General features: G+C 39.3%; 1 protein-coding gene across 1 annotated transcript; it reads right to left on the bottom strand.

The window, feature by feature from the left end:
- Window positions 1-1,424: 1,424 nt before the first annotated feature.
- Window positions 1,425-26,931, bottom strand: ENOX1 (ecto-NOX disulfide-thiol exchanger 1). The gene is made up of 4 exons (XM_009709529.1): window positions 26,697-26,931; window positions 26,251-26,357; window positions 22,814-22,931; window positions 1,425-1,642 (listed from the first exon to the last, which is right to left on the bottom strand). The coding sequence occupies exons 1-4, from the start codon at window positions 26,929-26,931 to the stop codon at window positions 1,425-1,427; spliced, it is 678 nt and encodes a 225-aa protein (XP_009707831.1).
- Window positions 26,932-27,336: the final 405 nt, after the last annotated feature.

Below are 27,336 nucleotides of genomic sequence, written 5' to 3'. Positions count from 1 at the left end.
CACAGCCGGCCAGCCAGTTCTTCACCCAGAATAGATCATGAATAGATCTCAAGCAGATCTCAAGTATACTGAAACCTCAAGTACTTCTGATTAATGACTTCATTCCTAAATTCGGGAAAGATTTTATTCCTGAATTATCAATTACTTATTTTCTATTTTTCAAATATTTTGTTTAGAATTATCCCACTATACCGTAAATCGCCCTAATTTTTTAAACTCTGCAGGCTGAAAGGGGCTTATGTTCATATAAAGACACATGTAGGCTTGTCTTGTGCACTGTTATTTGGTGTTAGGTGGGATTTGCAGACTTGTTGAATTCGATGGGTACTGTGATAGCCATGCAATTCCTAACCCAACCAGGCAGCTCATATGTAAATTAATGTCTCCTGGTTTTTGTCATGAAAAAGTAGGTCAGTACAATCTGGAAATGGGTACAACTTGTCCCCTTCTGGAATCTAACAACCAGGAGTGATAGAGGAATGCACGTGTTGCTTCAGGGCACAGATGAAGGAGGCAAAATTAACCTCTGCAGTGACATCTCGAGAAGCTCCATTTAGATGGGAGCCCAATCTAGTGTCGTGGTGAGCCAATGCCCTTGCGCTCTGTCACATATCAGCTGAATGCAAGTGTCTGGGCAGAAAAGCTGTTATAGACGTGCATGTTGAGTAAGGTGTGCATATATGTTAGTTAGTTAGACCTGTCAGACGGACCAGTGGGAGCAGTCTGGATGGGCTTGCCAAGACTTGCCCAGCACAATGTCAGGAGCACACTAACAAATAAGGGAGAATGCTTATGACAAACTGCCCCCCCGCTGCCCCCCGCAGCAACACATTGGTAGTTTCTTGCTGACTAGTGTCAGAGAAAAAGCTTTGTTGCTGCACTAAACTGCTTAAAAAATTGGCTGAATGAAAAGGTTACATCCTGGGTCATTATAAATGATAAAAGCTTGGGAGATAGCATTGATGTTGCTATCCACTTGCAAGTTAGCAGGAGGGTAGTCTGGACAAGCTGGAGATGTCTCAGTCATCCTTAAACAAGAGCAGAAAAAAGACAAAGCTGAGAAGCAGAGATGCATCTAAAGATGCATATGAATGCAAATGAAGCCACCAAACACTGGCTCTGCTACACTGGACAAACTTTCTTGAACTTTTGTACAGAATTCGGGCCAATTGGATTAAGTGAGGAGAGCAACAGGGGATGTACCGAAGTAATTTGCTCCTAACTAGAACACACATAAGGTGTTTTCTTGAATGATCAATGGGTTTACAGTTTATGAATTCCTAAAATGACTGTCTTTAAATATCTCTCCAATTTCTCCTCTCCTTTTTCCTATCTAAAATCCATAAGATTTTGACTTTGAAAAGAAATCAGGGCCTTCATGACTAATAGTCTTGAGTACAGCACAGCGCCATGGTACCCCTTTCCTAAAAAAGAAGGCCTGTTCTTTTCTTCCTTAGCAATACCTGCTGCATGCCTTGCATTGTCTGTTGTAGGAACTGCAGCTGCTGGTCCTTTGTAAGGCTTTCTTCTGTTCGAAAGAGTTGTCCTTTCTCCTGTTTCAGGAGCTCCACTTCATTCCTATAAGCATCCAGCTGCCATCGAAGACTATCGTTCTCTTCCTTTAGCGCATATGCTTGGGCGGCTAGAGCTAAGAGAAAATGAAAATGTGAAGAAATCAGTAAAATGGATTGTTTCCTTACAAATAATGCAGAGGACATTGTCAGGGGAAATGACAATACAGCTGAAAGCCAGTGAGACATTTCAGAGCCGAGACAAGACGCAGCAGAGCTGAAAATGATTAGGTTCTGGCAAAGACTGTTGCTGGGAAGTTATTTCCTGGGATAGAAGGAGCCATAAAGCAACTCTGGATAATTCAAACACTACTTGCAATCTGGCTGCTAAATTTGGGCTTATATTTTAGGAAGAAAGTGGCATGCAGTCCAAGGGCAAGGCACCCACCAACTTTACAACGTTCTCCCAGTGATGTTATAGGAACTGATACAGCTATTTAGTATTTATACTAGTGTAGCAGCCAGATGTTCCAATCTGATCTGTGCTAAGGAATTTTGACTACGTAAAGTTGCTAGATTTAGTCCCACGAGAGAGGAAACACAGAAATTCCTCTCCAATCTCGCTATGAACTACTTCGTAGCAATGGTTATGAGGAACCATTTAGACAGAAAAATGATGTAATAGAGTAAAATTATATAAAATGCAAATGCTCAAAAAAAGTGTTGCACTACAAGAACATTACTACATTAAAGGCATTGAAAGACACTTAAGTCATTTCCTTAGGAAGCTCCATTTGGCCCCTTTTCAATTTAGAATGGCATTTTTATTATCATAACTGATAGCAGGTGTTTGTGAAGAAATCGATTAGTATGCAGGGATGGAAATTACATTTGCCAAATGACTTGAACAGTCTGCAATATAAGCTAGAATTTGTGTAGCAAAAGGCAGAAGGCTATAAAGCATGTACTAGGAACATTAGTTAAATAAATTATCCAAACATAAATACATATAGGGAAGCGTGGCATTCGTTACTTTAGGGACATGGTTATCATCCTATAGAAGAACCCACTCCTGGTAGGATTTATACTTGGCAGTAGCAGTGGTCATTTGGCATAGCAAACTGCCATGCTATACTATTTTCCTTCTTCGAACCTGGTAACACAACAGCATTACAGAGCAGCTGTAATTAAAAAACAACAATCTACCATAGCCAATTCTATCAACATTTGGTAACTGAAGCACATAACTGATTTACATTCCTGATTAAATGATTTCAGGCTTGGTATCACAGAATTCTTTCTTGCCCACCTACAACAGCAATGTGGTTAAACTCCAAATTATAGGAAATTGTATATTAACTCCATTTGATGTTAGGCCTCTCTTGACTAGACCTTCTGCAGATAAAGAGTCCCCTGTTCCCCATGATAACATGATTCAACACATTTGTGAAATTATACTAGCATTTAGAATGTCACAATATTTCATTATTAATAAAAATGCTTTACTTTTTTGTAGGACAAATCTACCTTTTTGTCAGATAATTTTTACAAATTTTAAATAGTACAAGTGTGTTATCCAAAATAAAATACAGTGAGCTACTATTAAAGTACAGACATGGATTGGTTATTGCGCTTAATTTGGATATTCTACAGAATCTCTCTGGAAGATTTAGCAACAGTTACAGTATTGTTACATCAAATTAAATTGGTCTGAAAAGCATGTAATCATCCTTCCATGACAAAATTTACCCTCAAGAAATTGCAATGATGAGTCCAATGGGCAAATAAGAGGATGCAATCCTTTGCAACTCTTTTTTTTTTTTTTTTTCCTTTGGTAAAAGCCAACAAGCTATAATAAAAGAAAGATTCAAAAAAAAAGAAAAAGAGGTTAAACAAATGAAAACCTCAGTCTAACAAAAACTCAAGTTAAAATTACATAGTTTGGGTTGGAAGGGACCTCTAAACATCATCTAGTCCAACCGCCTTGCCATGGGTAGGGACATCTTTCACCAGATCAGGTTACCCAAAATCCTGTCTAACCTGACCTTGAACACTTTCAGTGACAGGGCATCCACAACTTATCTGTTTCACTGTTTTACCACCCTCATCATAATCATTGTCTTCCTTATGTCCAATCTAAACCTACTCTCTTTCAGTTTAAAACCATTGCCCCCTGTCCTGTCACTACAGACCTTGGTCAAAAGTCTTTCTGTCATTTGTATTCTCTTACTCCTACCAATTAGACTTTCCCACAATTTAAACTTTTTTTTTTTATTTTTTTTTTTTAATGTAATAATTCTAGCCAGAAACTGCCTACCCTTCTGCTCTCTGGGAGAGTGAAAGGAGACTGTCATGGGTGTACTCAAGTTTTTACAGTGGTTTGAGAGCAGTAATTCATCTGCTGACCATCACCTAATTCAGCTCTTAAAAAACTTCTGAGAGCTGCTGTGTAAGTGGAGGGCGTAGGGGCTATGTACTTGCTAATCACTGTCCCCACTGAAATGTGGGTTAGGACCCAGATTCAGCCAAGGTTGAGGTTGCCCTACCTGGAAAGGCTGCTGTTGTGTGTTTTCTGGGTCACACTACAGCCCGGCTGGAGAACTCCTTCTGCTTTTTGTCCTCCCCCTAGGTGAATTCAGGCTATTGAGTGGGGCCAGGGACAGTACGAGAAGACTGCTACAGGGGCAGCCAGTTAGGCAGAACGGAAAGGGCTACGACATATTGCAAAAGTAAGTAACCTGTAGGTGATAAATCTATTAGGGTTTAAAAAATAACTCATCCAAATGGAACAAGACACACAATATATGAGCAGTGAAGGTAACTGCCCATTTTTCCTGTAGAAATACACTACAGATTTTTTACTGCTAAAAAAATCAGTTACACCTCTGAATGCCTTTATTTTATCTCATTATTTTAAAATCATATTTAGTACACCGTATTAAAACCTATATGAAAATATTACATTGCAGTACCACCAAGAAGTCCCATCCAAGGATGGGTGCACTGTCATTCTAGACTGCAGACACCAGAAGACAAAGGCTGTGTTTGGAAGAGGTTACAATCTATTTTAAGACAAAATGGAAATATCCCAAACAACCTAAAGTGGGAGAATAAGAATACAGTAGGGATCAGTTTGTGAGATCAGGCAAGATTCCTAGAGGTGTACAATGTCTTATCAACATTATTATACACTCTGGTGATCTTCCTAGCCATTCATAGTAAGCAATTAAAGACAGAGTCCAAGGTAGAAATATGTCCTTAAATAAGGAGGATGCAACACATACAGCAGCAGTGTAACAGAATACTAAATTGTCACAAGCTTTTAAATGAATTAATTATAGATAAGAGTCTACAAATGATATGACATTAAATACATGTAGTTCCTTTGCTATTCAATTTAAAGCTACAAATAGTCAGTTCCTAACACGTGCAGACAGAGTGGTTAGCAGAAAAGGAGGATAAGTCACAGAAAGCTATCTGGTGGACCCCAGGGACTCCAGCTCATTCAGCACTGGGCAGCTGTTTTAAACAAAATCAGAAATATTCTTTGTGTTGACCTAACATAAGTATAATTTTAAGATATTTATGTTTAGTGCATTAAAATTAAAATAATTCTGGATTCAGATCAATGTCTCTTTTGATTCCAGACAAAATATTTATTATATATAAAACTAATTGTATTTTAAATTATATTTAACTTATAATAATTATATATAATAATACATGCTTTATTACACATTATATAAAGAAAGGCAATTAATTGAATACTAAATTAAAATTAGAGGAGAATTTGGTGGTAAAGGGAATCTGCATTTAAAAAAGTAAATACCTTTCAAATTTTTACAGAAATTTTTGCGAAGACTTCAACAAAGCTGACGAATGTAGCTTTATTTGGAAAAAAAAAGTTTACTCGGTTCATCTCAATGCTACTTCTCAAGCCATTTTAAGTTTGGTAGTTCAGATACTCATCTACAAAATCCCTCTCTGAGACATGCTAAAAACAGTCTTAGGATAAAAAGACAATGAATGCTGAAAGCATTTACAGAAGAACTACATACAAGGAAGCTACATCAAGAGAAAACTCTGACAAGAATCCCAAATAGCTGCCTGTGCTGCGAGCAGAAGAAAATATTCTTACCCAAACAAACACAGCTGGAAACCAGTTCAATATACACTTTACAGCACTTTCACTGAGGGATGCAAAATGATACCTGCCAGTCTCAGAGAAGCAGCTGGAGGAACATTAGACATATGTAAGTGGGGGAAACCTTCACATTGATATTTTGAGGACATCTAAGAGGTTAGTGAGATTTCTTTGTGCTGAGGCAGAAGTGCTGTATACAATTTGGCAACAGCCTCAGTAGCAAGATAGACTCCATGTAGAGGACCCAGGCTAGACCCAAATCAGAAAGAGACTCTTTCTAAAACAAGAAGTGACTGGCTGATCAGAAATCCACTGAGGTCTAAGGACATATTCATTGACTAATGTCTCAGAGGAAACAAACAATTAACTTTATTTTTCTAGGGCACCCATCTCGGATATTTAGGAACGGGCTTTCTTTATGAGTAGTACTGATCTGTACCTTTTACTGTTAGTTGGTGCTCTGTGACTGCATTTAACCTAATACGTAATAACGCCCACTGGAGCCAATGCAGAGTAAGTCTTCACAGGTGATATAGGGTAATTGCAGTATTTTATGACTCACATCATGCCATAGTGGCCAGGAAGTAAAGTGAACACCCCACATCTCTGAATGTATCTATTTATTGAGGAAATTAGGGAGAATTCAAAATTTTCTATCAGTTCTACTAATGCACTGTGCATTTCTCATTAGATGATGCCCTAATAACATTACAGTTAACATTAACAGACTACTAATTTGCATACTAGGGACACTCTTGAGTTGAAACGCATAGGCAGTTAGGCAGTAGTTATCTCAGGAGTTTGAGGAAATCTGGAAGTAGTATCTGAAAAACAAATGAGCAAACACTAACAACAACAGAAAACCCTCTTGTAAGTTCAAGAGTACAGACTTCCCTTAGGTTTTCCTGGCGGGATTTTTTCTATAGATTTTTTTTCTTTAGATTCTTCTATAATTGTATAGAAATAGATCATAAAACTGAAAACTTCTGTGCTTACTTGTCTATCTTCAGACTTCTAGTCTAACCTCTTCAGCAGAATTTCTCAGGGTTTTGGAACATTAGCCAATGTATCAATACAATGACATGGATGAAAACAGATCAAGAGCATATTCCCAAACCTTCCTGCCTTCCTGCCATCTGAGTTCTGATAATGCCATTATCTTAATTTCCTGACTTGAAAACAAGGTTTTAAATTATATAATGCTCCTTTGATAACAGCAACAAGAAAAGCACCAAAAAATGTCAAAATGATGGCTGTTATTACGGTAATTTTTTGCATCACTCCCATTGCAGAGCATTTACAATGTCAAAAAAAGCCATCTTGCAAGACACAGCTACTTCTTCAAAGAGTTTTCAGCTTGAGGGACTGAACAAATGTGAGAGGAGAGAAATAAGGACGCAAAGTTCACAACTATAAATACAAACAATGAAAGTTATCCCTGGCCTCTAGCTAGCTCGCTTGTTTTTCAAATAGGCGAACAATGAAGCAGTACAACCAGGGGAAAATCAGCAAGGAAAAATGTTTCTGGAGCATCTGGAAGGGCATGAGCTATGTCTTGATGCTGTAGAAAACAGTAAGTTATATAATAATGGCATTTGTCATTCTTAAGGAAGATGGTCTTAGGAGAAGTAGAGTGTAGATGGTCTTAGGAGATATGTTGTGTGTTATCTTGAGAAAGGGCTCAAGTGAGGGCCAAAGAAAAGGAATTCCTGGAAGTCAAACATGAGGTCACAAGGTCTGGGTATGAATTTTGACAGAATAAAGGCAGAGGTCAGATTCTAGGAAGAGCTAAACAAGAACAAAAAAAAATTTTGGACCTGAGTTCAGTATGTGAAGGAAGAGAAAAGGAAGTGTGTCAGGACTTCTGGTGGTAGCACAAGAAAGGCAGTGGCATTTTTAACAGTTACCGGGTGTAAGGAGGAAGTGTTCAAAAGTGAGTAATGGGCCCCATTTTATGTTGAACATGGAACTGTGAGAGGATGCACTGGTGTGTGCATGCTGGCATGCGTCAGGAAAAGGTGATGCTGAGATTGGGGCTGCCTCGAGAGAAAAAACTTCCAGTTTCATAGACTAGATGGGACCACTGGACCCTCATTAATTTTTACCCTGTAATGCTCTACTTAGTGCTCCAGCCCATAGGAAATTAAATTTTGTGCTACAGTCTGAGGATCTCATCGTGGTCACTCAGTGGCAGGGTGTGTGTGAGGTGATGCCAGTGAGCAACACACACCTTGAGGTGGGTGGGAAGGTCGGGTTTGCAGGAGGTCTGAGAGGTGGTGGGAAGGAAGACACGGCCCTCATTGCCAATGGAAAGCTGGATGGCCTCTGAGGTGGGGACAAACACTGAGCAACTAGAGAAATGTTAACCTATGTCTCCACCACGAACTGTCAAAGCTGTCCCTCTCTCTATATTATTATCCCTCTGCACTAGTTGTCAGCTCCTGGCAGAATGAGTTGAGGTTGTTATTATTTATAACTGCCCTGGTATAGATCCATTTGTCTCACACCTGACTTGGTAGGTAAATCCTACCATAAAAACTGAGCTCTGAGAAGAAGTTCTAGTTACGTATGTTCTGTGCACAGTTCAAGGGCATTTGGGAAAGAAACCCTTTGATGGTATCTCCAAGAAGCTTTCTGGAAGAGTAAGATTAAGGTACACCTTTGTCACTTTGAGGCATCTTCTCAGCCCACTTTACAACAATGTCATCCTCCTGAGTTCTCCGATACCTGAAGCAGTTTTGATCCATTGCCTTGAGTTCCTAAAGGACACTTTCTTTTCTTTATGGACAGTTACTAAATATCTGATCATCAGTATAAATAGTGCTTGGATGTCAATGATGGGTGCATAGAAATATGTTGGATATTAGCAGATAAAAGCAACAATATTCCTATACTGTATTCTTTAATAAATGCCTCTTCCACTGCCCTCCCATGTTTCCACAAAAACAGACTATGTCACTTGGCTTTTTTAAAAAAAAAAATCCTTTGGTTAAAGCTTGAAAGCAGCTAGCTAACTAGTCTGAATAAACTCTGAAAACAGAATTAGAATGGTGTAAAAATAAATAATTTGGGGCAATTACAAGTTAACGTAGCCATGAACAGTTTTTTCTTTCCCCCTTCAGACATAATGTAACCAAACAATGAAGCAATTTCCACATTTTTTCTAATGTTAGGCACACTTCATTTGAATGTCTCAGTACCTGCAAATTTAAACTCTAAGGGCACTAATTATCCTATATGAGGAGGGGTTATTGTCATTAATGTTAGTGGGAGTTAGGACCCACACACTGGGAGGGAGATTTACTCTTTTACAAAACCTGCTTTATTCAGGTGCAGTTGCTTCACAGTCCTTTCCTCACCATGCAGCCTATGTTCAATGCAGAGAAGCTCATTATACCAGTTACATTCATGATGATACCAGATGTTCAAATTGAATACTCATGAGAATTATTTTCAGGCTTCCTATTCACATAAAACTTGCTGGCGAACAATTAGTAAATGGAAGGATGCTGCCAAAAAACAAGAAGGAAAAAAAAAAAGAAAGAAAGAAAAAAGAAAAAGTTGCACCATCATTTAACTGCAATTTTTCCGTTCCATCCAGTATAGACAGATGCAACATTTGAAAAACCAAAGCATTTCTCTGAAGAGAGATTTTCTCAGTTTACAAAACTTCTTCCTGCTTAGCAGACTTCAGCAAGAGCACTGTTCTTTCCTCGGTTTACTACACATGTGGCTCACCAGTAATTTATGAAGGCATATTATTTCTTGTGTAATGACGCATATCTCTTTGCAAACAGCAAAGTTTTTTAGGGAGGGCAGATTACAGTCCAGCTGGGCCTAATAACAAAAAGTAGCATGCAAATGCTGGCTCTGCAGTGGACCAAGAATGCCCCAGAGAGCAGTGCTGCCAACTCCTGTGGTGTTACGATGAGTCTCACGGTATCTGACATTTTATTTAAAGCCCTAGAGAGATCATTAACTGAAAACCTCTGCTTTAAGTTTCTGGACTAGTGGCTTCCAAACTTTCTAGACTGTGGATCAGTACCAGCGCTCTATTTCACCACACTCTCACAATCTCTGACTTTTAATTAAAAACACTAACAAGGCAATTTAATCTCACTGTTTTAGCCAGTCCTAGGAATAAGACGCAGATTACTTACTACAGTCTTACAAGTGATCATTGGTTCAGGAGCTCAGTTTGGGATCATTGATCTAGACCTCATAGCTGCAGAAAACTCACTTGAACAGTGAATCAACTTTCTCTAAAGGGCTCAAAAGACAGAAGGCTAATCTCCTGCTTTAAGTCAATCTTTCTAATCCTCTCTTCATACCTTCTTCTCTTTTACCTCTGTACTGGCTCCATTCAGTTTACTTCCTCCTTCAGCTCCAAACGCATGAGTCCATCTCTTTGTTCATTTGTAATTCCTACTTCCCTGACATTTCCGGATCTTTCTCTCTTCCCTCACTCATACTTATTTTGCAGTATGCTCTCCAGTCCCCTCTTACCCAGTTCTGTCCCAGGTAAATTGCAACATTAAGTGTTTTGGGCTTTTCCTACAAAGATGTCACATCACATTACTGAAATGCGTATTTAGAATTTGGAAGAGACCACCCTGTTACAATAATATCAAAGCCTGTCACATTTTAGGCCTATTTTACTTGACAGCATCTCTTTGGAGAACAGCAATCCACATAGCTTGTAAATGATATTTTGACAGTTGCTAGTTAATCTGCTCCGTTGAGACTAGATTCTCCAGGTCGCCTCTTTAAAGCAAAGGGTCCTTGTTTCCTCTCCTTTTTGGGCTGCATTTCTTCTACTGCCACCCATGATATGTACCAAGCCCAACTGACTTGGCTTATGCCTAAGGGGAGACAGGAAAGGGAAGAGTTGGCTTTGCATAGACAACTGTGATGGGTGGACTGTTAGTTGGGTTGGTTGCTGTGTTGCCTTTCCTGCTTGGTTCTTCTCTTGAACTAGGGGTGTAGGAAGCAAGCCATCATAAGAAAATGTAGGGGTATGACTTTGATCAAAAACAGGAGTAGTTCTCAGATATTTTCAAAATTCAGTGAAAACCACTCCTTCTGACTGCTTTTTAGAGTATTTGGTTTGTGATGAGATGAATTTTTCAGATACTTATACTTTATGTTTACTAATAACTGCTGCCTTAGTTAAATATAATTAATCAAGTACTGAATCTCTTTTAGAGGTTCTACTTTTTTTCCCTAATCAAGAAATGGAACTGTTTCAACACTTTTACAGAGACTGTGCTTTTAAGAACTCAGAAGAAGTGATTTTTTCCTCTAATCAATTATATTTAAAAAATGACTGTATTCCTGTAACACTGAGAATGAACAAAGGAGATTTTAGTCTCAAAGAGGAAGGAGAATGTTCACTCAAGTAAGAAAAACACTTGTTACTGGGGAGATGCCAAACGGCATTGATGACCCTCTCCCACATCAGTAATGGAAAAACACTGCTTGTATTAATGGTGCTTTGCAACTGAGGGTACAGGCATTTGAACTCCACATAGCACAAGCGATGCTGATGAATGTTCAGTGTTTCATATACATTATGTTAATCTTATGTATATTGCATAAATGGATTGTATGTATGTGTGTGCATGTGATACATAAATTACCTAGGATATTCAAACGTTATTGTGTACAGGTAAACCTCTGTATAGGTGGGTTACTGACAGTTATTTCTTAGGAGTCAAAGTAATTGCTATATTTTTATTCAGACTTAAAACAATAAACACTGGCATTTACAAGATGCATGGCTGCACTGCTACTGTTGGCATTCGAACTAGGAATTGCATTCAGGCCCAGCACCACTGCAACTTGAAAAAAATATTCTGTAGGACTTACGAAGAAACTGTCATTGCTACTTGGAAACAAACTTGACAGTGTGCACGTGAATCCCTTAATTTGTCATATTCATTAGGGAAGAAAGGGCTGATCTGAGTGTTTGAAGTGACTGTGGTGTTTTGAATTGTTCTGATTCATAATAGGCAAATTTTGTTGGTAAAGGTAACGTGCCTTCTATAAATGTGAGGATAAATCACCTTTGTACAAAATTCTATTGCACTCTAAATTTCAGGAAAGCTTTTATCCAACTCTCTCTCTGACCTTGTACTGGACTGGAGGGCTGACCTAATTTTTCTTTTAAAAATGTGCATAATACTGAAATATTTGCTCAGTTACTTTGGCCTTAGATAAAAATGGATCTTCAATATGGGAATATGTTTTTACAGCTTTAGAAGGCATAAAAAAATGATCACATGAAGTTTGTAATTTCTTGACCCTCACGTTCAGAGACAGCATTTCTTGAGCCATTTATCCCTTATGTGAATGGAACGGTGTCCAGAAGAGCTGTATCTGCAAGCCAAACCCTCCTTTTCTCCTCTCCATCCTGCCTCCAGCATACTCAGTACCTGCAAAAAGCCACTGCGCTTCTCCACAATTTAACATGTTTAGTGGGTATTTTCTCAACTACTGAAAAAATAAAATGTGTTGCAGACTTGCAGATGACAGGGTTCTATAGAGCTTAGTGGTATTTCCAGTCCTTTCAGAAACACACAATCTATTGAAATTTGCAAAAAGTGTGTAACTTTGAAGAAACAACTGTGAAATACTCCTTGTACCAGACTTTCTGGGTAAGCCACTGCTTAGGACTTTGTATCTGTGGGTGTTGAGCAGAAGGTGAGTGCAAACACCCTGAGCAGCAGGCAGTAGCTTGTGGGATCAAGGTCTAACAGCACAGACATCTCAAAACCTATCAACAGAACATGATGAGACAGATGACTATCTGATAATAGAACAACACAGGGAGAGCTATTGCTTCTTATCATGTTCTTCCTCGACTATTAAAAGTGCTCACTTGTCTCCAGAGCTCAGACAAATTTAAGAAGGAAGACAGTCTATATCTGGCACATGACAAAGACGCAATGAAGAAACTGGTGTTGTGGACTAGCAACCACACAAATCTCTTCAGAGAGATCCACGGTTGACATGTGAGGTGGGCACTTGGCAGCTGGAGAAGCAGCTCAGAAGTCACTGGATATAAGTGCTGTAAAGACATGCTTGGCACAGTTCTTGCACCTGATGAAACCTGCAATTTATCAAATATGTGGAGGGCTGAATAAATAAACAAAAAGGTTGCAAACTATTTTGCCCGTTGAAAGGCAAAAAAGAAAAAGGCAATTAGAACTCCTACTTAAAACAAAAAAAGCTAACAAAACAAACCAACTTTGTTTTAACACAGAAGAAACAAATTTTCCTCCTTTAGAGTTCTGTATGCTAGTATTCAAGGAGTCACATGTTGGAATGAGTGGAGAAGTGGAATAAAATGGTATGGTTTTGCTATGGTATCTAGTGCTTCAGTCTGTCATTTCACATCCTAGAGAACTGTTCTTTGTTTTCTCTTCACTGTGCCATGAATCCAAAACCAAGTAAGCCTAAAAGAAGATCGCTCACCTCCAAGCAGCTTTGAATCCACTTGGCTTTCAACTTTATGAACCAAATCGTTCAAATCCTTCACTGGGTGAAAAACTGACTGGCCGACCGTGCCCAGAGAGTGGTGGTGAATGGAGCTAAACCCAGCTGGTGGGTGGTCACCAGTGGTGTTCCTCAGGGCTCAGTGTTGGGGCCAGTTCTGTTTAACATCTTCATGGATTATTTGGACAAGGGGATCAAGTGCACCCTCAGTCAGTTTACAGATGACACCAAGCTGGGTGGGTGTGTTGATCTGCTGGAGGGTAGGAAGGCTCTACAGAGGGATCTGGACAGGCTGGATCGATGGGCCGAGACCAACTGTATGACATGCAACAAGACCAAGTGCCGGGTCCTGCACTTCGGTCACAATAACCCCATGCAACACTACAGGCTGGGGGACGAGTAGCTGGTGAGCTGCCCAGCACAAAAGGACCTGGGGGTGTTGGTCGACAGCTGGCTGAACATGAGTGGGCAGTGTGCCCAGGTGGCCAAGAAGGCCAACAGCATCCTGGCCTGTATCAGAAATAGTGTGGCCAGCAGGACTAGGGAAGTGATCATCCCTTTGTACTCTGCGCTGGTGAGGCCGCACCTTGAATACTGTGTTCAGTTTTGGGCCCCTCACTACAAGAAGGACATAGAGCTGCTGGAGCGAGTCCAGAGAAGAGCAACAAAGCTGGTGAAGGGCCTGGAGAAAAAGTCTTCTGAGGAACGGCTGAATGAGCTGGGGTTGTTTAGTCTGGAGAAAAGGAGGCTGAGGGGAGACCTGATCGCCCTCTACAACTACCTGAAAGGAGGCTGTAGCGAGGTGGAGGTTGGGCTCTTCTCCCTGGTAACTAGCGACAGGACAAGAGGAAATGGTCTCAAGTTGCACCAGGGGAGGTTCAGGCTGGATATTAAGAAGAAATTCTACACTGAAAGAGTCGTTAAGCATTGGAATGGGCTCCCCAGGGAGGTGGTGGACTCACCATCCGTGCAGGTGTTCAAAAAACGTTTAGATGTGGCGCTTCAAGACATGGTTTAGTGGGTTTAGTGGGCATGGTGGCATTGGGCAGAAGGTTGGACTTGATGATCTTTGAGGTCTCTTCCAACCATAATGATTCTATGATTCTATGACTCTGTAATATATTGGTCACAAAAATGCTATACTATGGATATGTGTCATTAGTAAAAAGCTTATTTTCTTGAGATGGTCTTTAAGCCAAAACCAAAGACCAGGACATCATGAAACTCCTCTGAATCTAAGATTCATTCACCAAAGTAAACCAGCATCACTAAGTAGTAGTAGTTTTGGCAGTTTCTGTGGCCATCCAGCTTCAAGCATGAGCTCTGCTGGGTGTGTTTTTAACTCCTGGCATGCCACCACATCACAGACTGACAGTCAGCTGGACACACAAGGAACAAGGAGCTGCATACTTTGAAAAGGCAGCTTTTAATGCTTTGGAAACTTCAGCCAGCCTTGCATGTTTCATGACATAAGGATGCTCTCCAAACCTGCGATTACAAGTGGAGAAGCTTGTACTGACATTGGAAAAAACTCTGCTTTCCGATCATTATCTCCTCCCACACCTTAGCAATGGCTGACGTTTCTTGGATTTAACAGTGGATAAGAAGGTACCTAAATCTCCACCTCAAGCAATATCTGCAAGCTTCTCTAATGTGCTGGGGTGAAAAGTGTTTCTAAAAGCAATAGGGGCTAAAGGGCAGCATAATTGTGAAAACTTAAAACCAAGAGCTTAGTTTAAGTAATAATAGAAATGATCTTTCATTGGAGGTCAGAAATAGGGTTTAGGCTGAAGCCACTCTTGAAGGAATCTCTTCTTTATGCTCTGTTCAGAATGAACCGTCTTCACTGTTATAAATAGGGCTCATTCTCTTGAAGGCTAAATATGAGAGTAAGAGTACAAAAGCTTTATATTGGAGAAGGCACTATAAGGAAGGTCACTTTATAGAAAGCATGAAGTGTAATTTGGAGAAGAATGCTAATACCAGCTATATCAGATTGTGAGGAAGCTGAAAACAGCATATGTTCTAATATTGTCTTTTATTGATTTTGCTGCCAACATCCCACTTCAACAATGTTACAGCTGCACTTCAGGATTCTTAATGGAGGGGGATGGAGAAAATCAATATACAGAGCTTGCTTCTGCTCCCATTGAAGTCAATGCGAGTTTCATTATTAACAGCAATGAGCACAGGACAGAGTTCAGACTGGTTTGTTGCTTTGTGTTTGTTTTTTCTTTCCCTTTTTATTTAACCTCCTAAGGGGCAATGTGTACTGTTATCCTATGTTTTAGAAAAGTCCTGTTTAAATATGACAATTCCCTATCAAACTGCATATCTACACATTCAGAAATGATGCCGTGCTTTATGAAACCTAATGAAAACTTATAGCCTGTATCCTGAACTGGGAAAGTTATAATAAAAGATATAGGATTTGAAATAAATTCTAATAACAAAATCATTTCTTTCTTAAAAATATTTTCATTCAGATACAAAGAAAATAAAAACAGTTTAGCTTTCACTGACTTGTAAAATATCACTTTCAACGTGCATTGTTTACTCTATTACAAATAGAGGGGATGCATCCAAACTTCTTTTCACTACTATTTTAATGTATTTACACAAAATGAAATATGCTAAAATTATCTCCAAAAATTATAAGCATCATCTTCGTTCCAACAACATGCTGTTAATTTTGTTCTAGCATGAACACAAAACATATTTTAACATGCTGTCAAAATGAGATACCAAGAATGTCAATAAAATGACACTAAAATAATTGTAAATTTAGATTGCTGTCACAAGTGGCTGCTTGGTTTTGTGAAGATGTTAGGTTGCTATAGCGTTTTCCATAGCAACTTTGCATCTTATTACATAAATAATCCCTCAGTGTCCTTAAAGCTTACTAAAAACAGGATTAAATCTATTCTCATATGTAATGATCCTGCATAAAACCTTATCAGTATGAAATACCCAGAAAACATGATAAAATGTAATCTAGATAATAGTATTTCTGGCAGTTGAAAAGCATCAAAGCTCAACAGACTTGTTTTGTAGTAAACGGGACATCCTCCTAAAACCCATATTAGGAAAATGCCTTTGAAGTGTCTGTTTCCTCTAAAAATTGAAAGTTAGGTTAACTCCTTCACTGCTGTGTCCACAGGATTGGCACAGAGGGACATCCTCCTAAAACCCATATTAGGAAAATGCCTTTGAAGTGTCTGTTTCCTCTAAAAATTGAAACTCCTTCACTGCTGTGTCCACAGGACTGGCACAGACTTTCATCCCAAAGTCGATGTGTTGTGCATGATCCAGAGGAACTGGGCCAGTACCTGGGACAAGACAAGGTCGTCCTTATTCCCCAGGGAAGACAGACTTGGCAACTACCTTCTGCCCTGATTCATCGAGGCACTTCTACTAAATTCAGCTGCACAAGAAGCATTATTAGAGCCAAATGGACATAAAACCAGGGGCATAAAATTAGGCTCCTGCCTACATGCTTCCTGAATTTCAGTCTATTTTTGCAAAAGCTGTGGGAAAAATTGAATGCATTTTAAGGCACAAAATTGGAGTCTGCCTGATGATAACAGCTCTGAACTGGCATGCTGTGAAAGACACTAGAGCAGACTTTTCCTGGCGTAGAGGGAGTAATCATCCTGTGCTGCTTTCTAGTGATCATCCCTGATGGTCCCAGGGAGTAAAGCTGATTGTCTGCTCTGTCCAGAGCATTTCCATTCAAAGGGAAGTTACTCCACTTGCAGAGCTCAAAAGGGTTGTTCAGCTGTCTTCTCCAGCCAGAGAGGGGACTGAGACAGTACGGTGACAATTCAGAGCTTCAGATTTTAAATACATTCTTTTCTTCAAGATTGCTTATAAAAACTGGTTAGTAGCTTCTGTTAACAGGGTTTACTTTCCTCTTTGCACGCCTTTATATGTTTATTATGGTAGGGCTGATTATGACACCAGCTGCTGATGGCTTTGAAATGGTATTGATTTGTTTGAGGAAAAAAGCAACACCAGCCCATTCATTTCTAAAGTAAATATATTTTGTTATTTTACATTATCTTTATGAACAAGTGTTTAAGAGGAAAATGGGCAAATTATGGGCTTGTTAAATACCAGTATCACTTTCACAAAATCTGATGCTAAAAAGCTAGGGGATGGAGAGGTAATGACAGAAAAATATATCAGACTTTTGTTTAAATCAAAATCTCCCATAAATCCCAAAAGATTAGATTTACAAGAAAGGAAGGGAGAAATATCTGGTCCCTGGGATCAGGAGGAAGAAAAAGATCTGACATGAGATCTGCTGTGACGCTGGGACAGCTGGAAAAAAAGGAAGAGCAAAGCTCAGCTCCACACAGCTGGGGCTCAGCAATTTCTATTCAAAGTTGCAACAAGCTATATAAAGCTTTCCTACCAGTTTAATCCAGCTATAAAACACAGTTCCTATTCCACATGTGCATCTCTGCATTCATATAAGCCTTAGAGAAAGCAAAAGAGGATTGAATTGCAGACAAAAGAGGAATAAGCATCACAGATCACTTTGGTGTTGTTTCAGGCTTTCCTTGAAGACTTGCCAGGCTTGCAACTTTCAAGATAGACTTATGAACAATATCACAAAGCCTGTTTTATGCTGTGTGCACCAGGGTGCAATTTTCAAATACTGACTTTCACAAGGACTTACATTCTTCTGTGAGATGGACTGCCCACTATTCATCCTGTCTCCTATGGCAAGTGACTTAGTTGATGCTGCAAACAGGACAGATCAGTTCAGGAGAGCATTAAAGGTCCAGGCTACTGTTCAAGACAGTAAGAGCTTCAATGTTTAAGTTTGGCACCTACTTTAGGTACGTTTGAAAATCCTGCCATAGAGGATGTCTCTCATGACTTAGAAAGCAGCACTAATCTTACGTGTTCAAACTGGGCTTGCACTACCTAACTAGCAATTTATTACTTGCATGCAGTCCCCGAGATGTTATGAAGTTACTTCATTGCAGGTCATGCAATGGTGGTGAAATGCTCCAGAGGCCCAATGAGTGAGCTATTGCAATTCTGTTGAGCTGGAGAGAGCCCTATACCAAGGCACTTATCATCCACCTGGACAGAACAGGCAGTGGCTGAATGAAAGTAAGCTTCATTGCCTCCATTTGATAGTAGGGTACTGAGACAAGGCAAATTCATTGATTAGTCCACACAGGGGTATGTAGCAGAGCTGGGATTTGGCCCAGAGCTCTGGGATCCCAGTCTAAAGTCTTAATCACGTGACCATCCTTCCCATGTCCCTCTGCAAGCACTGTGCATTTCTTTCTTTTACGCAATGCCAGCCACAGTGTCTCGCCTCTGAGGTTGGAGTTGCTAGAATTAGTGGCACGGCGCCGAGAACTGCAAAAGGAAGAGATTAACCCACCTCCCCTTAAAGTAAAATTACAGGTGCCTTCTAGGCATAAACCAAACTTCAGCTCTTTTCTACAACATGCAGCTTCACTTCACTAATTCTTAAAATTACTTTGGAGGCTTTTACATGTGGATCCTTACTCCCAGTGCCAGCAGGTGGGAGATGAAGCATCCATAAATCCTGATTGTTCTGAAGATTTTTGTATATCCTCTAGACTCCTGTGCTGAATCTCTTTTTTTTTTTCCCTTGAGCTAATGCTTCAGTAGCTGCGCCTTGACTTTCAAATGTATTAACTGAGTTGCCAATCATCATTATTATTTTTTTCTTAGCAATCTCCCAGCTTTACTTCAGCAATCCTCTTGTCCCTTTCAAACTCCAAAATCCACACTGCAGAAAAATCACTGTTTAAATGCTGAATTTTGGGAAAAAAAAAATAAAAAGGCATTCTAAAGGAATAGCTGATCTCACAGGTGAGATTCACTCAGTCTCAGGTCAGCCTTTTGCCAGCTTTCCTCATAATGCAAATGACCTTTAGTCTGTGAAACTAGGAGGATTTCCCACAAACTAGGCATGTATGATAGTTCAGCCAACTTATTGGATCCCCTGGGTGGCTCTCCGGAAGGTTCTTGCAGGGGGTGAGATGCTCTCCAACAAAACAAGCAGGTAGTGATGCCTTTCTTTTCCCTGAAGATTCAGCTTGCACATGACAGAGTAGGGTACTAACTAAGCCTGGGGAGAATGACCTGTAAAACACCTGGAGGAGCAGAAGGTCTTCACGCAGGAGGCAGTGCCTCAGCCCAGAAGCATGGACTAGAGGGTGCCAGACAGGTTGAGGAGAACAGAGGTCCCAATTCTCATTCCAGCTCTGCCACTCAGTCACTGATACCAGTAAATCAAGTTCATAAACAACTAGGAGAAGAGTAATTGGCAGACAAAAGAAGAGGATTTGAATCTAGAATGGAGTGATGCACTTTGCAACAAGTTCCTCTGGAGCTGTTCTGCATTGTCACAAGTAGCAAGCCCAAATATTTCCAAACAAACAGCTCTTTGTAGATTTCTAATATGCACCACAACTTGATCTCTTGCATGACTTCATATCTTGCACGTCTTGAAGAAAAAATGCAAATCATTCTTAATAACAGCTTTTTCACCATCTACCCCAAATCTCCAGAATTTGTTGTCTACAACGGCCTCAGCTCACTGTAACATTCCTGTGAAACCTGAAGTTCAGCAATGCTGGATAAGTATTCAGGCACTGAAGTCCTTTTGCACAGCCTCAGGGCTTAAATGTGTTGCACTGTGTTTTCAAATGTTGGGTCTGGAATCCACGCTCTTTCTTTCAGGGTGATGAATAGGTTTCTCTATATCCCAGAGGAGCGTTTTCATTCTAACTAGTCTAGTTGTGAGGAAATGTGACACGCTCAGCACCGTATTACCTAGCTGCTCACAGAAGTGGAGTTATTTCTGAATGAAAAAGGCTTGACTAACAGAAGAAATTACACTAGGAGACTCCTGAAACTACACTTTATGAATCATAGAATCATAGAATCATTATGGTTGGAAGAGACCTCAAAGAACATCAAGTCCAACTGTATATGAAGACAGAATGAGGTCTTAGGACCCATTCTAAATTGTTGAATTAATTAAGCTTCCTCGTACTAGAGGTGATTTAACTAGGTGAACTAGCGAAAAAAAGACCTGACACAGGTGTTGGAGTCTGGGGGGAATCTCTGTCACCTGTTGTAGCTTTGGGGATGGTAACTTCCCAGGAATCTTGTTCCGAATGTCGAGTAGGGCAGGCTGAAAAATAATGTCCTTAAGAAAATCACTGGGGTGGCAGGATGGGCAATCCAGAACTCTGGAACTATCCAAATCAATTCATCATGTCTCACTGCTTCAGCCGCTTTCAGATTTAGAGTTTTAAGCCTTTATGTGTGCATGCTGTCCTTGAATTGAAGAGGCACAATATCTTCTTTGTATTATTCAAGCCTTGCCCTTCCCATGGTTAAGCATTTAGGCAAACGTTTGAAGAAAAGGGGTTAAAAATAAAGAAAGTGTCAGTGTTTTCTTACTGTGCAGAATTGTTTCTTTGTGATAAAAGATTCTTTAAAAGACATTCTTTGTAGAACAGAGGTTACCGTGAATACAAATAGCCACTCCAGTGAGATAAAGAGGTGGTTCTGGAATGACATACTTGAAAAGAAAGAAAAAGAGAAGGCAGCTAACACAAATAGTAATTTTTTAAAAATGCTAAAAGAAGGAAGGAAGAATCACTTCTCTGTACATAAAAATGAAAAAATGAATGTCCTTCTCTCCCTTTCTTTTCATTTACCAATGTTTTATACACAATAACTTTTTTGGTTTAACTCCAAGTTCCCCCTGTTGTCTATGAGAGAAGAATCAAATGTACTTGCTTTAGTTGAGAGTGTAATGTTGGAAGAAGAAAGCTATAAAATTAATTTTAGAACTGGATGACTCTACGTATGCAGCAGGCTGCATCGACTCCACTAAGATCAAGAGGATGATGAATGGTACAACGGACAATGATGGACAAGTACTCAAGTGAATTCATACTGCTAAATTTTTATTTAGTATGCAACGCAGTACTGGGTTTGCTACTGTTATCACTGAGGGGACTCAAGTGCCCACATTATAACAATACCAACAAACTAAAGTTGTTTGGGATGGAATGCTGTAGAAATCTCAGATATCAAAACTTTTGATAGAACTGTCCCTTTCCATGGAAGAAAATCAAACATGCTTTCCTATTTGTGATGTTACAAAAAGAACGACTGGCATAGCTCTGCCCTAAGCGTGCATACATTAAGTCTAGCTGAATTGATAAGTATGACAGTTCAAAACATCATTACTCCTCTTCTGGCATGTAGGCTGTGGGTATTTCTGGCTCTGCCTTCCTGTTGTTAATTCTAATGACTTCCCCCCATGAGTGGACACAGTCAAGGTAAAATGATTAGACATTCATAAAAATCTCTGATTGCTAGCAGTGCTTTGTCTGCAGCGACCCACTGTCTCAGCTCCAAACATTCTGCTAATGGTGTCTAGAAAATTCAAATTCACACAATTGGCCAAGCAAAAATTAAGGCTGCCCTTTACAGGTTTTATTGTTGCATTTTTCTTCCAGGAAAAATATTAAATCTCCCCTCAAGAGAGATGTCATAGTAAAAATTTCTTTGCTAGAATGACACTCCTTCTTTTGCTCTTCACTGGAGTCATTCGACCTCACATAGCATCTTGTCACAGGAGGAGCCAAAGAGCTCTTGTCTATGTAAGCTTGAATCCACACTTTTGTGCTGGATTGAAGGATTTGAAACCATTGAACATGAATTCTTTCCTTTCTTAATATGGTGCCTGTATGCAAAGGACTAGATCAAAATTATCCTCATCATCAGACTCGTAGTTTCTTTCCATATTACTCCCTCCCTCTTTACCTTCCTTAAAGCTCACTGCTGGCTGGCAGTTCCCAGTCATGCTTAGATTTAAGCTTCAGTAAATTTTCTTTCTGAAGATGAGTGTCTAAACATGCAAACCCTTGTTAGCTACTCACAACTTTTTAAGCTGATGTCAAGAAATCAAGCAAAGTATCCACACAGATCATGTCACCAGTCAGTAATTCAGGCAGCTTCTGAGCCACCTCTTGGTGTCCACCCACCCTGGATAGCAGAGTACTTGTAGAAGGTTGACAAAGTTGCTTTTTTTTACTTATATTACATGCACCCTTGTTCTTTCTTTCATGATAGCCATCTAATGAGTGTCAAATTAATGCAGTATGCAGTACCATATTGTGAAATATGTACCCTTAAAAATTAATTCCACAAATCATACAGTTAAAATGGTATGGCGTTATTAGTTACAGAGTTTATACATTATTATGCATTTGTTGAAAAGAAAAGTAAAGCTTAGAGAATACTGACTAAAACATAACTTCAACTGGTCTCATAATAAGACATTGTTACAACCATGGAATGAAGTACTGTCATGAACAACTGCAGAGAGCATGATAAAGAAACATAATGCTTCCAGCCAAGGGCAGAACTGGAGAATTTTCATTATTATAGATCATAGTAGGTGACAGACACCTCCTAGAGACAGCTTGCATCATTCAAATAACTAATTTATGAGGGTTTAAAATAAGATACTGTCTTATATAATCAGCTATTAATATGTCACTTCTCATATGTAAGTTTTTGTTTGGTTTTAAAAAAACAGGTTGTATATACTTGACATTATAGAGGGATTTGGCTTTACCTGAATCATCTACTCTCAGCTTTTTACTGGGATTGTCACCACTGTCATCATCGGACATTTCCATCTCCTCTTCCCGGCGGATTCCCATAAGCTGTTCACTGTGAGCATTCCGGAGCTCCTAAAACCCAAAATGACCTTTTGTCAGTATTAACTTCCATAAAGTCATTACGTATTATTTCCTATCTGTTTTTAATACTGCTTTGATTTTAATTATACATCATTTATCATTGTAATCATATTTATTTGTATATGAGTATTTATAGCAACAGTAGCACAGGGAATTCTTCCTGTGAAAAAACAGAGTTTATCGAAGGTAACACTCAGGGAAAACAAGAGAGAAAGTGAGAAAGTGAGTCTCCACGTCAAGTGATTTTTAGTTCTGCTAAACATAGGAGAATGCTTTAACAGCAGACATAATGCTTAAAATTGTGTACAAAGCTGACTGATACAGAGATTGTCAGCTTGCTTAACATATAGATAATTCTTGCTTCTATCTGCCACTTGGGCTAGGATTCATCCAGCCAAATGTAGGGTGACTCCATTGAACAAAGTCACATTAACTTCACCCTAAAAGTGCCTAGTTCTCTCTGCTGATGGTAAAGGGAGCTGAGAGCAGCCAGTGCAGATGGAGTGCTCTATACTGTAGGTGCCTAATGCTAAGCAAAAAATTCTCACCCTCTGTCCCTATGCCCAGATTGCCTCAGATTTAAAAGACCCAGCCCCATAACACTGTCCTGAAAATCTCTGCATCCTGATCCAAAACGAGTGCCAGCACGGACAGCCTGGTCTCTGGGCGACGACCGCCAGGGCAGGCATGCCGGCAGGGAGCCCCTGCACAGCTCACTAGGTAAACGGTCAGCAGACACACGGGCTTTGTGGGAGTCTAGACGGTCTTTGTTCTGGGTAGAAAAGCCGGCGCGGGTGTAGTGGCTGGCTTTTTAATGGCAGCACTGAGAAGATTGAGAGGACTCTATTTTGTCCTAATAATCCTGTCAGGTGTAACACGGGGATGCTGCACTGTGATTAGTGTAGGCCTTTTCAGTCCATAGACAGCTAATTTTTCTGCCAACAAAGACCTTAATTCCCAAAGAGGTGGTTTGAAATCTCTGAAACAAGGAAGAGTCGCGTGGAAGGAGGAGACAGCATTGAGGAGTCCGACCACAGCTCTGTGCAATTAACAATAAGCTGTCAGAGAGGGACCGCATGAAAAAAGGGAAGGCATTTCCCTTGAGCTGTGCCCTTGGTTCATCGGCAGATCTCAAATATTCTGACAAATGTAAACGTGTCCATTAATCCCAACAAAGGCAAGGAAGCTAATTAGTGGGCATTTTACAAGAGAATAATTTCAAATTTTTAAAAAAGTGATTAAAAGGTAAATTGTCAACCAGTGTCTTATGCAATCAGAGGCACCTCTGGAAGAAATTAGCGAGCCATTTCTTAATTCCTTATTGGAAAAGACCACCTGCACTTTTTCCTGGGGAAGTATACTGCACACACGAGCAGACATCTGCTTACATTTACTCCCTCTTTAGGAGATAAATGTCCTTGATGCATCAATGTCTACCTTATCAGAAAAGCCAAGAATGTCCCATGGAGAATGTATATGTGTATGAGTGTTTGCTTGGGTTTGGGTTTTTAGCAAAACTTTCCCAAATTCAGAAAAAAAGGGAAGGTGATCAGGTAATTAAAAAAATTAGCAGATAATGTCATGGATAGAAAATACGATTTAGATCAAGGATGCCATTTTGTACATTTCCATCACATTTCACATCTGAAAAACAGGCATTTCTAAAATATATTGATTTAGCAAGAGCCTTCGCAAGTTTTTGAATTGTTTTTGTTGTCCTCTTCTTAGAAAAACAAAAGGCAATAATATTTGAAGAAATGAGTAGTGAATTAACATTTCTGTAAAGTCCAAGTCTTACACATTTCAGTTTATTAAAAATTTAGAAGTCAGCAAATGAATGACACATCACATCCCTTTATAGAAAGTTAGTTTAAGAAGGGATGGTCTTAATATAATTGAAATAATCTACTAGCAAATCATATTTTCATACTTCTCTAAAAGATAAGACAAACAACAATCCCCAACTTCCCAACTTTCAATTGAACAAAGGCTTTATCCACTCCTTATATGAAATATTTGTGAACAAAATGCAAAATACAATTTGTACCAATAAATTATGCTAACATTTTATTTTAAGTGTCCCATTATTGTGAAGTCATTTGGTATTCACCATATTAGCACTGATAATAAAGAATTCATTTGGTATGCATGTGGATGTTACATTTAGTGCCATTGGTATTCAGCTGTAATTTTGCATTAGTTAATGGGCACTTAAAATGTTATCCAAATGATTTATATCACAGCACTTCAGTGTTTCTCGAACTAAGTGTACAACACTTATTTTAGAAGTGTACTACAAAATAATTAAATAAGTGCACCTTACCTTCTAAAGTTTTTATTCTGAGTCAGAGAAAAATCATTTAGAGGACTGTGATAGTAACAATCAACATACTGTACTACATGAAGGCAAACCAAGTGTATATAAGTTGCTCATATTTAAAAAAAAAAAAAAAGAAAGAAGAAAGAAAGAAAACAAAGACAGCGGTACTTACTTTTTAAAATACAGGCTCATAGCGTATATACTGAATTAAAAACGAAAGCTGGATGACCAAAACACAGGATGAGGTCTAGCGCTTCCTTTGCTGCCACTCGCAGCAAGGCGAGTTAGAATCCCATTTCCTCTGCTCATGCTTATGACAGTCACACATGCATGGTCCCACACTGCTAACTCTGTGTGGTAGTACGATTACATTTATGCTAGTTTCTTTGCAAGCATGATACTTAGAATCAATACAAGTGATGTATCTACTTTTTTAAAGATAAACATAAAACAAATAGGAAGGAGTATGTCATAATTCTGGACTTAATATGCTTAAGTCGTTACTTAGGAAAGAAATTCTCTATTTTATTTTCAGGCAAAGTCATCTCATAATGACCGTAAGACGGCACAACAAGAAAAATAAATCTGTGCTACAGAATACTGCTTTTAAAAACAGATCATGATGACTTCTAAAAAGATATTTTTCAGAAATAATTCTTAATTCTATCCTTAGTTGAAAATACTGTTCCTAAATTCACCACTTCAGTTCATTATTTTAGATAGTAACCATAATGCTCCAATGAATTCCCAAATTTTGCATGAAAAATAAAAACACATTGCTCTCTCAGTGTTATTTAATGACTATTATCATAATGAGAGCAATGGGAGCAATTCATACTGTAGATGAGACCGTATAATGGCCAGTTGATTAACAGCTAAAATGGTAGCCATAAATATTGCTGAATACACTATGTCCAGCTACAATCACACTCGTTCTGTGTCAATCCAGCTGTGAGATGATGGATAGAAAGTAATAATAAAATCACCAACCTCAGAATGCTTTCGCCAAATGTCTATGTTCTTTCGCTGGGCTTTCGAGAAATGGTCCCAAGCTTTTTGTCTGGTAGAAGCGTTGAAAACGGCGACAATCTGCTCAACTTTGGTGAACAAGGAAGTCAAACAAGACAAGCAATTTATGTTGTGATCACTATAGAGAAGCAAAGCAAAGACACTAGGAGTCTATGGATGATGTCATTACTGAAACAACATCATCAATATCCATCCAATGATGTGTCTTTTGTACTTACATTTTATCAATGTTGGAGATGTCTCCCTTCAAGTCTGTCTCCATAACTTTAGTCTACACAACTATGTACCAAAAAAGATGCATGCAGCTGCTTCCCTGTGATGTCTGCTACAACCCTCTGTGCAGCCATGTGCCTCTGCGTGTGTGGCTATAGGTGTGTGACTACAGAAACGACATTCGAGGCATAAACCTGACACATGTTCCCCTGCGGCAGCTGTGTACAGATGAGCAGGCTGTACAAATGAAAGCGTGAAAGACAAGCAGGCTCTGCTTCGAATGGTGACTATCCGATAGCGGGAATTTGTCAGCAGACATGAAAGGCTAAACCATACATTACTGCTGCGTTCTGTAGCTGCAGCTGTTGCATTTCTTTTACTTAATATAAATGGGCTCACCTTTGGTAGATCATTCTGTCCTGTGTCCATGGCCTATGTATGTTTATGTACATGAACAGTTGCATTTTTGTGCATATAAGATGAAGAAGAGATGTGAAATGGGCTTGCCTTTTTCAACTTGAATGAATTTGTTCTGAACCCAGAAATCAATGTTTAGGTCAATTATCTAGGACAATTAAGATCCTTAAGTTTTTAGCTACTTGTTCATCCTAATCCAGAACCTTTTCTCCCAACACTCTTTTCTTTCTCTTTGCATCAGTTACAAGCAACGTTGTCCGTCCATAAGAGTGACCTGCCGAAACATGGTTTGGCCAAGATGTAAGTTGCTTTGATCCCAGTACAGATAACTGAAGGACCACCGAGAAATCCAGATTTTCTATAAATGACCTGGGCTGTCCTCCTGAGTGAGCAGCTGTGCCAACCCATGAAGCTGAA

The sequence above is a fragment of the Cariama cristata genome, unplaced genomic scaffold (genome assembly GCF_000690535.1).
Source record: "Cariama cristata isolate BGI_N322 unplaced genomic scaffold, ASM69053v1 scaffold21081, whole genome shotgun sequence".
Lineage (NCBI taxonomy): Eukaryota > Metazoa > Chordata > Aves > Cariamiformes > Cariamidae > Cariama > Cariama cristata.
The sequence above is the reverse complement of the archived record's forward strand: the minus strand, read 5'-3'. Positions and strand labels throughout refer to the sequence as shown.

What these genes read in the sequence shown, in the direction of transcription:
- ENOX1 (XM_009709529.1), bottom strand. Translation starts at nt 26,931, where the DNA reads ATGGACACAGGACAGAATGATCTACCAAAGGTGAGCCCATTTATATTA. An exon ending in CGCAGGGGAACATGTGTCAG is followed by an intron (nt 26,358 to 26,696) that starts GTTTATGCCTCG and finishes TGTTCACCAAAG; the next exon opens with TTGAGCAGATTGTCGCCGTT. An exon ending in TTTGGCGAAAGCATTCTGAG is followed by an intron (nt 22,932 to 26,250) that starts GTTGGTGATTTT and finishes TTTGGGTTTTAG; the next exon opens with GAGCTCCGGAATGCTCACAG.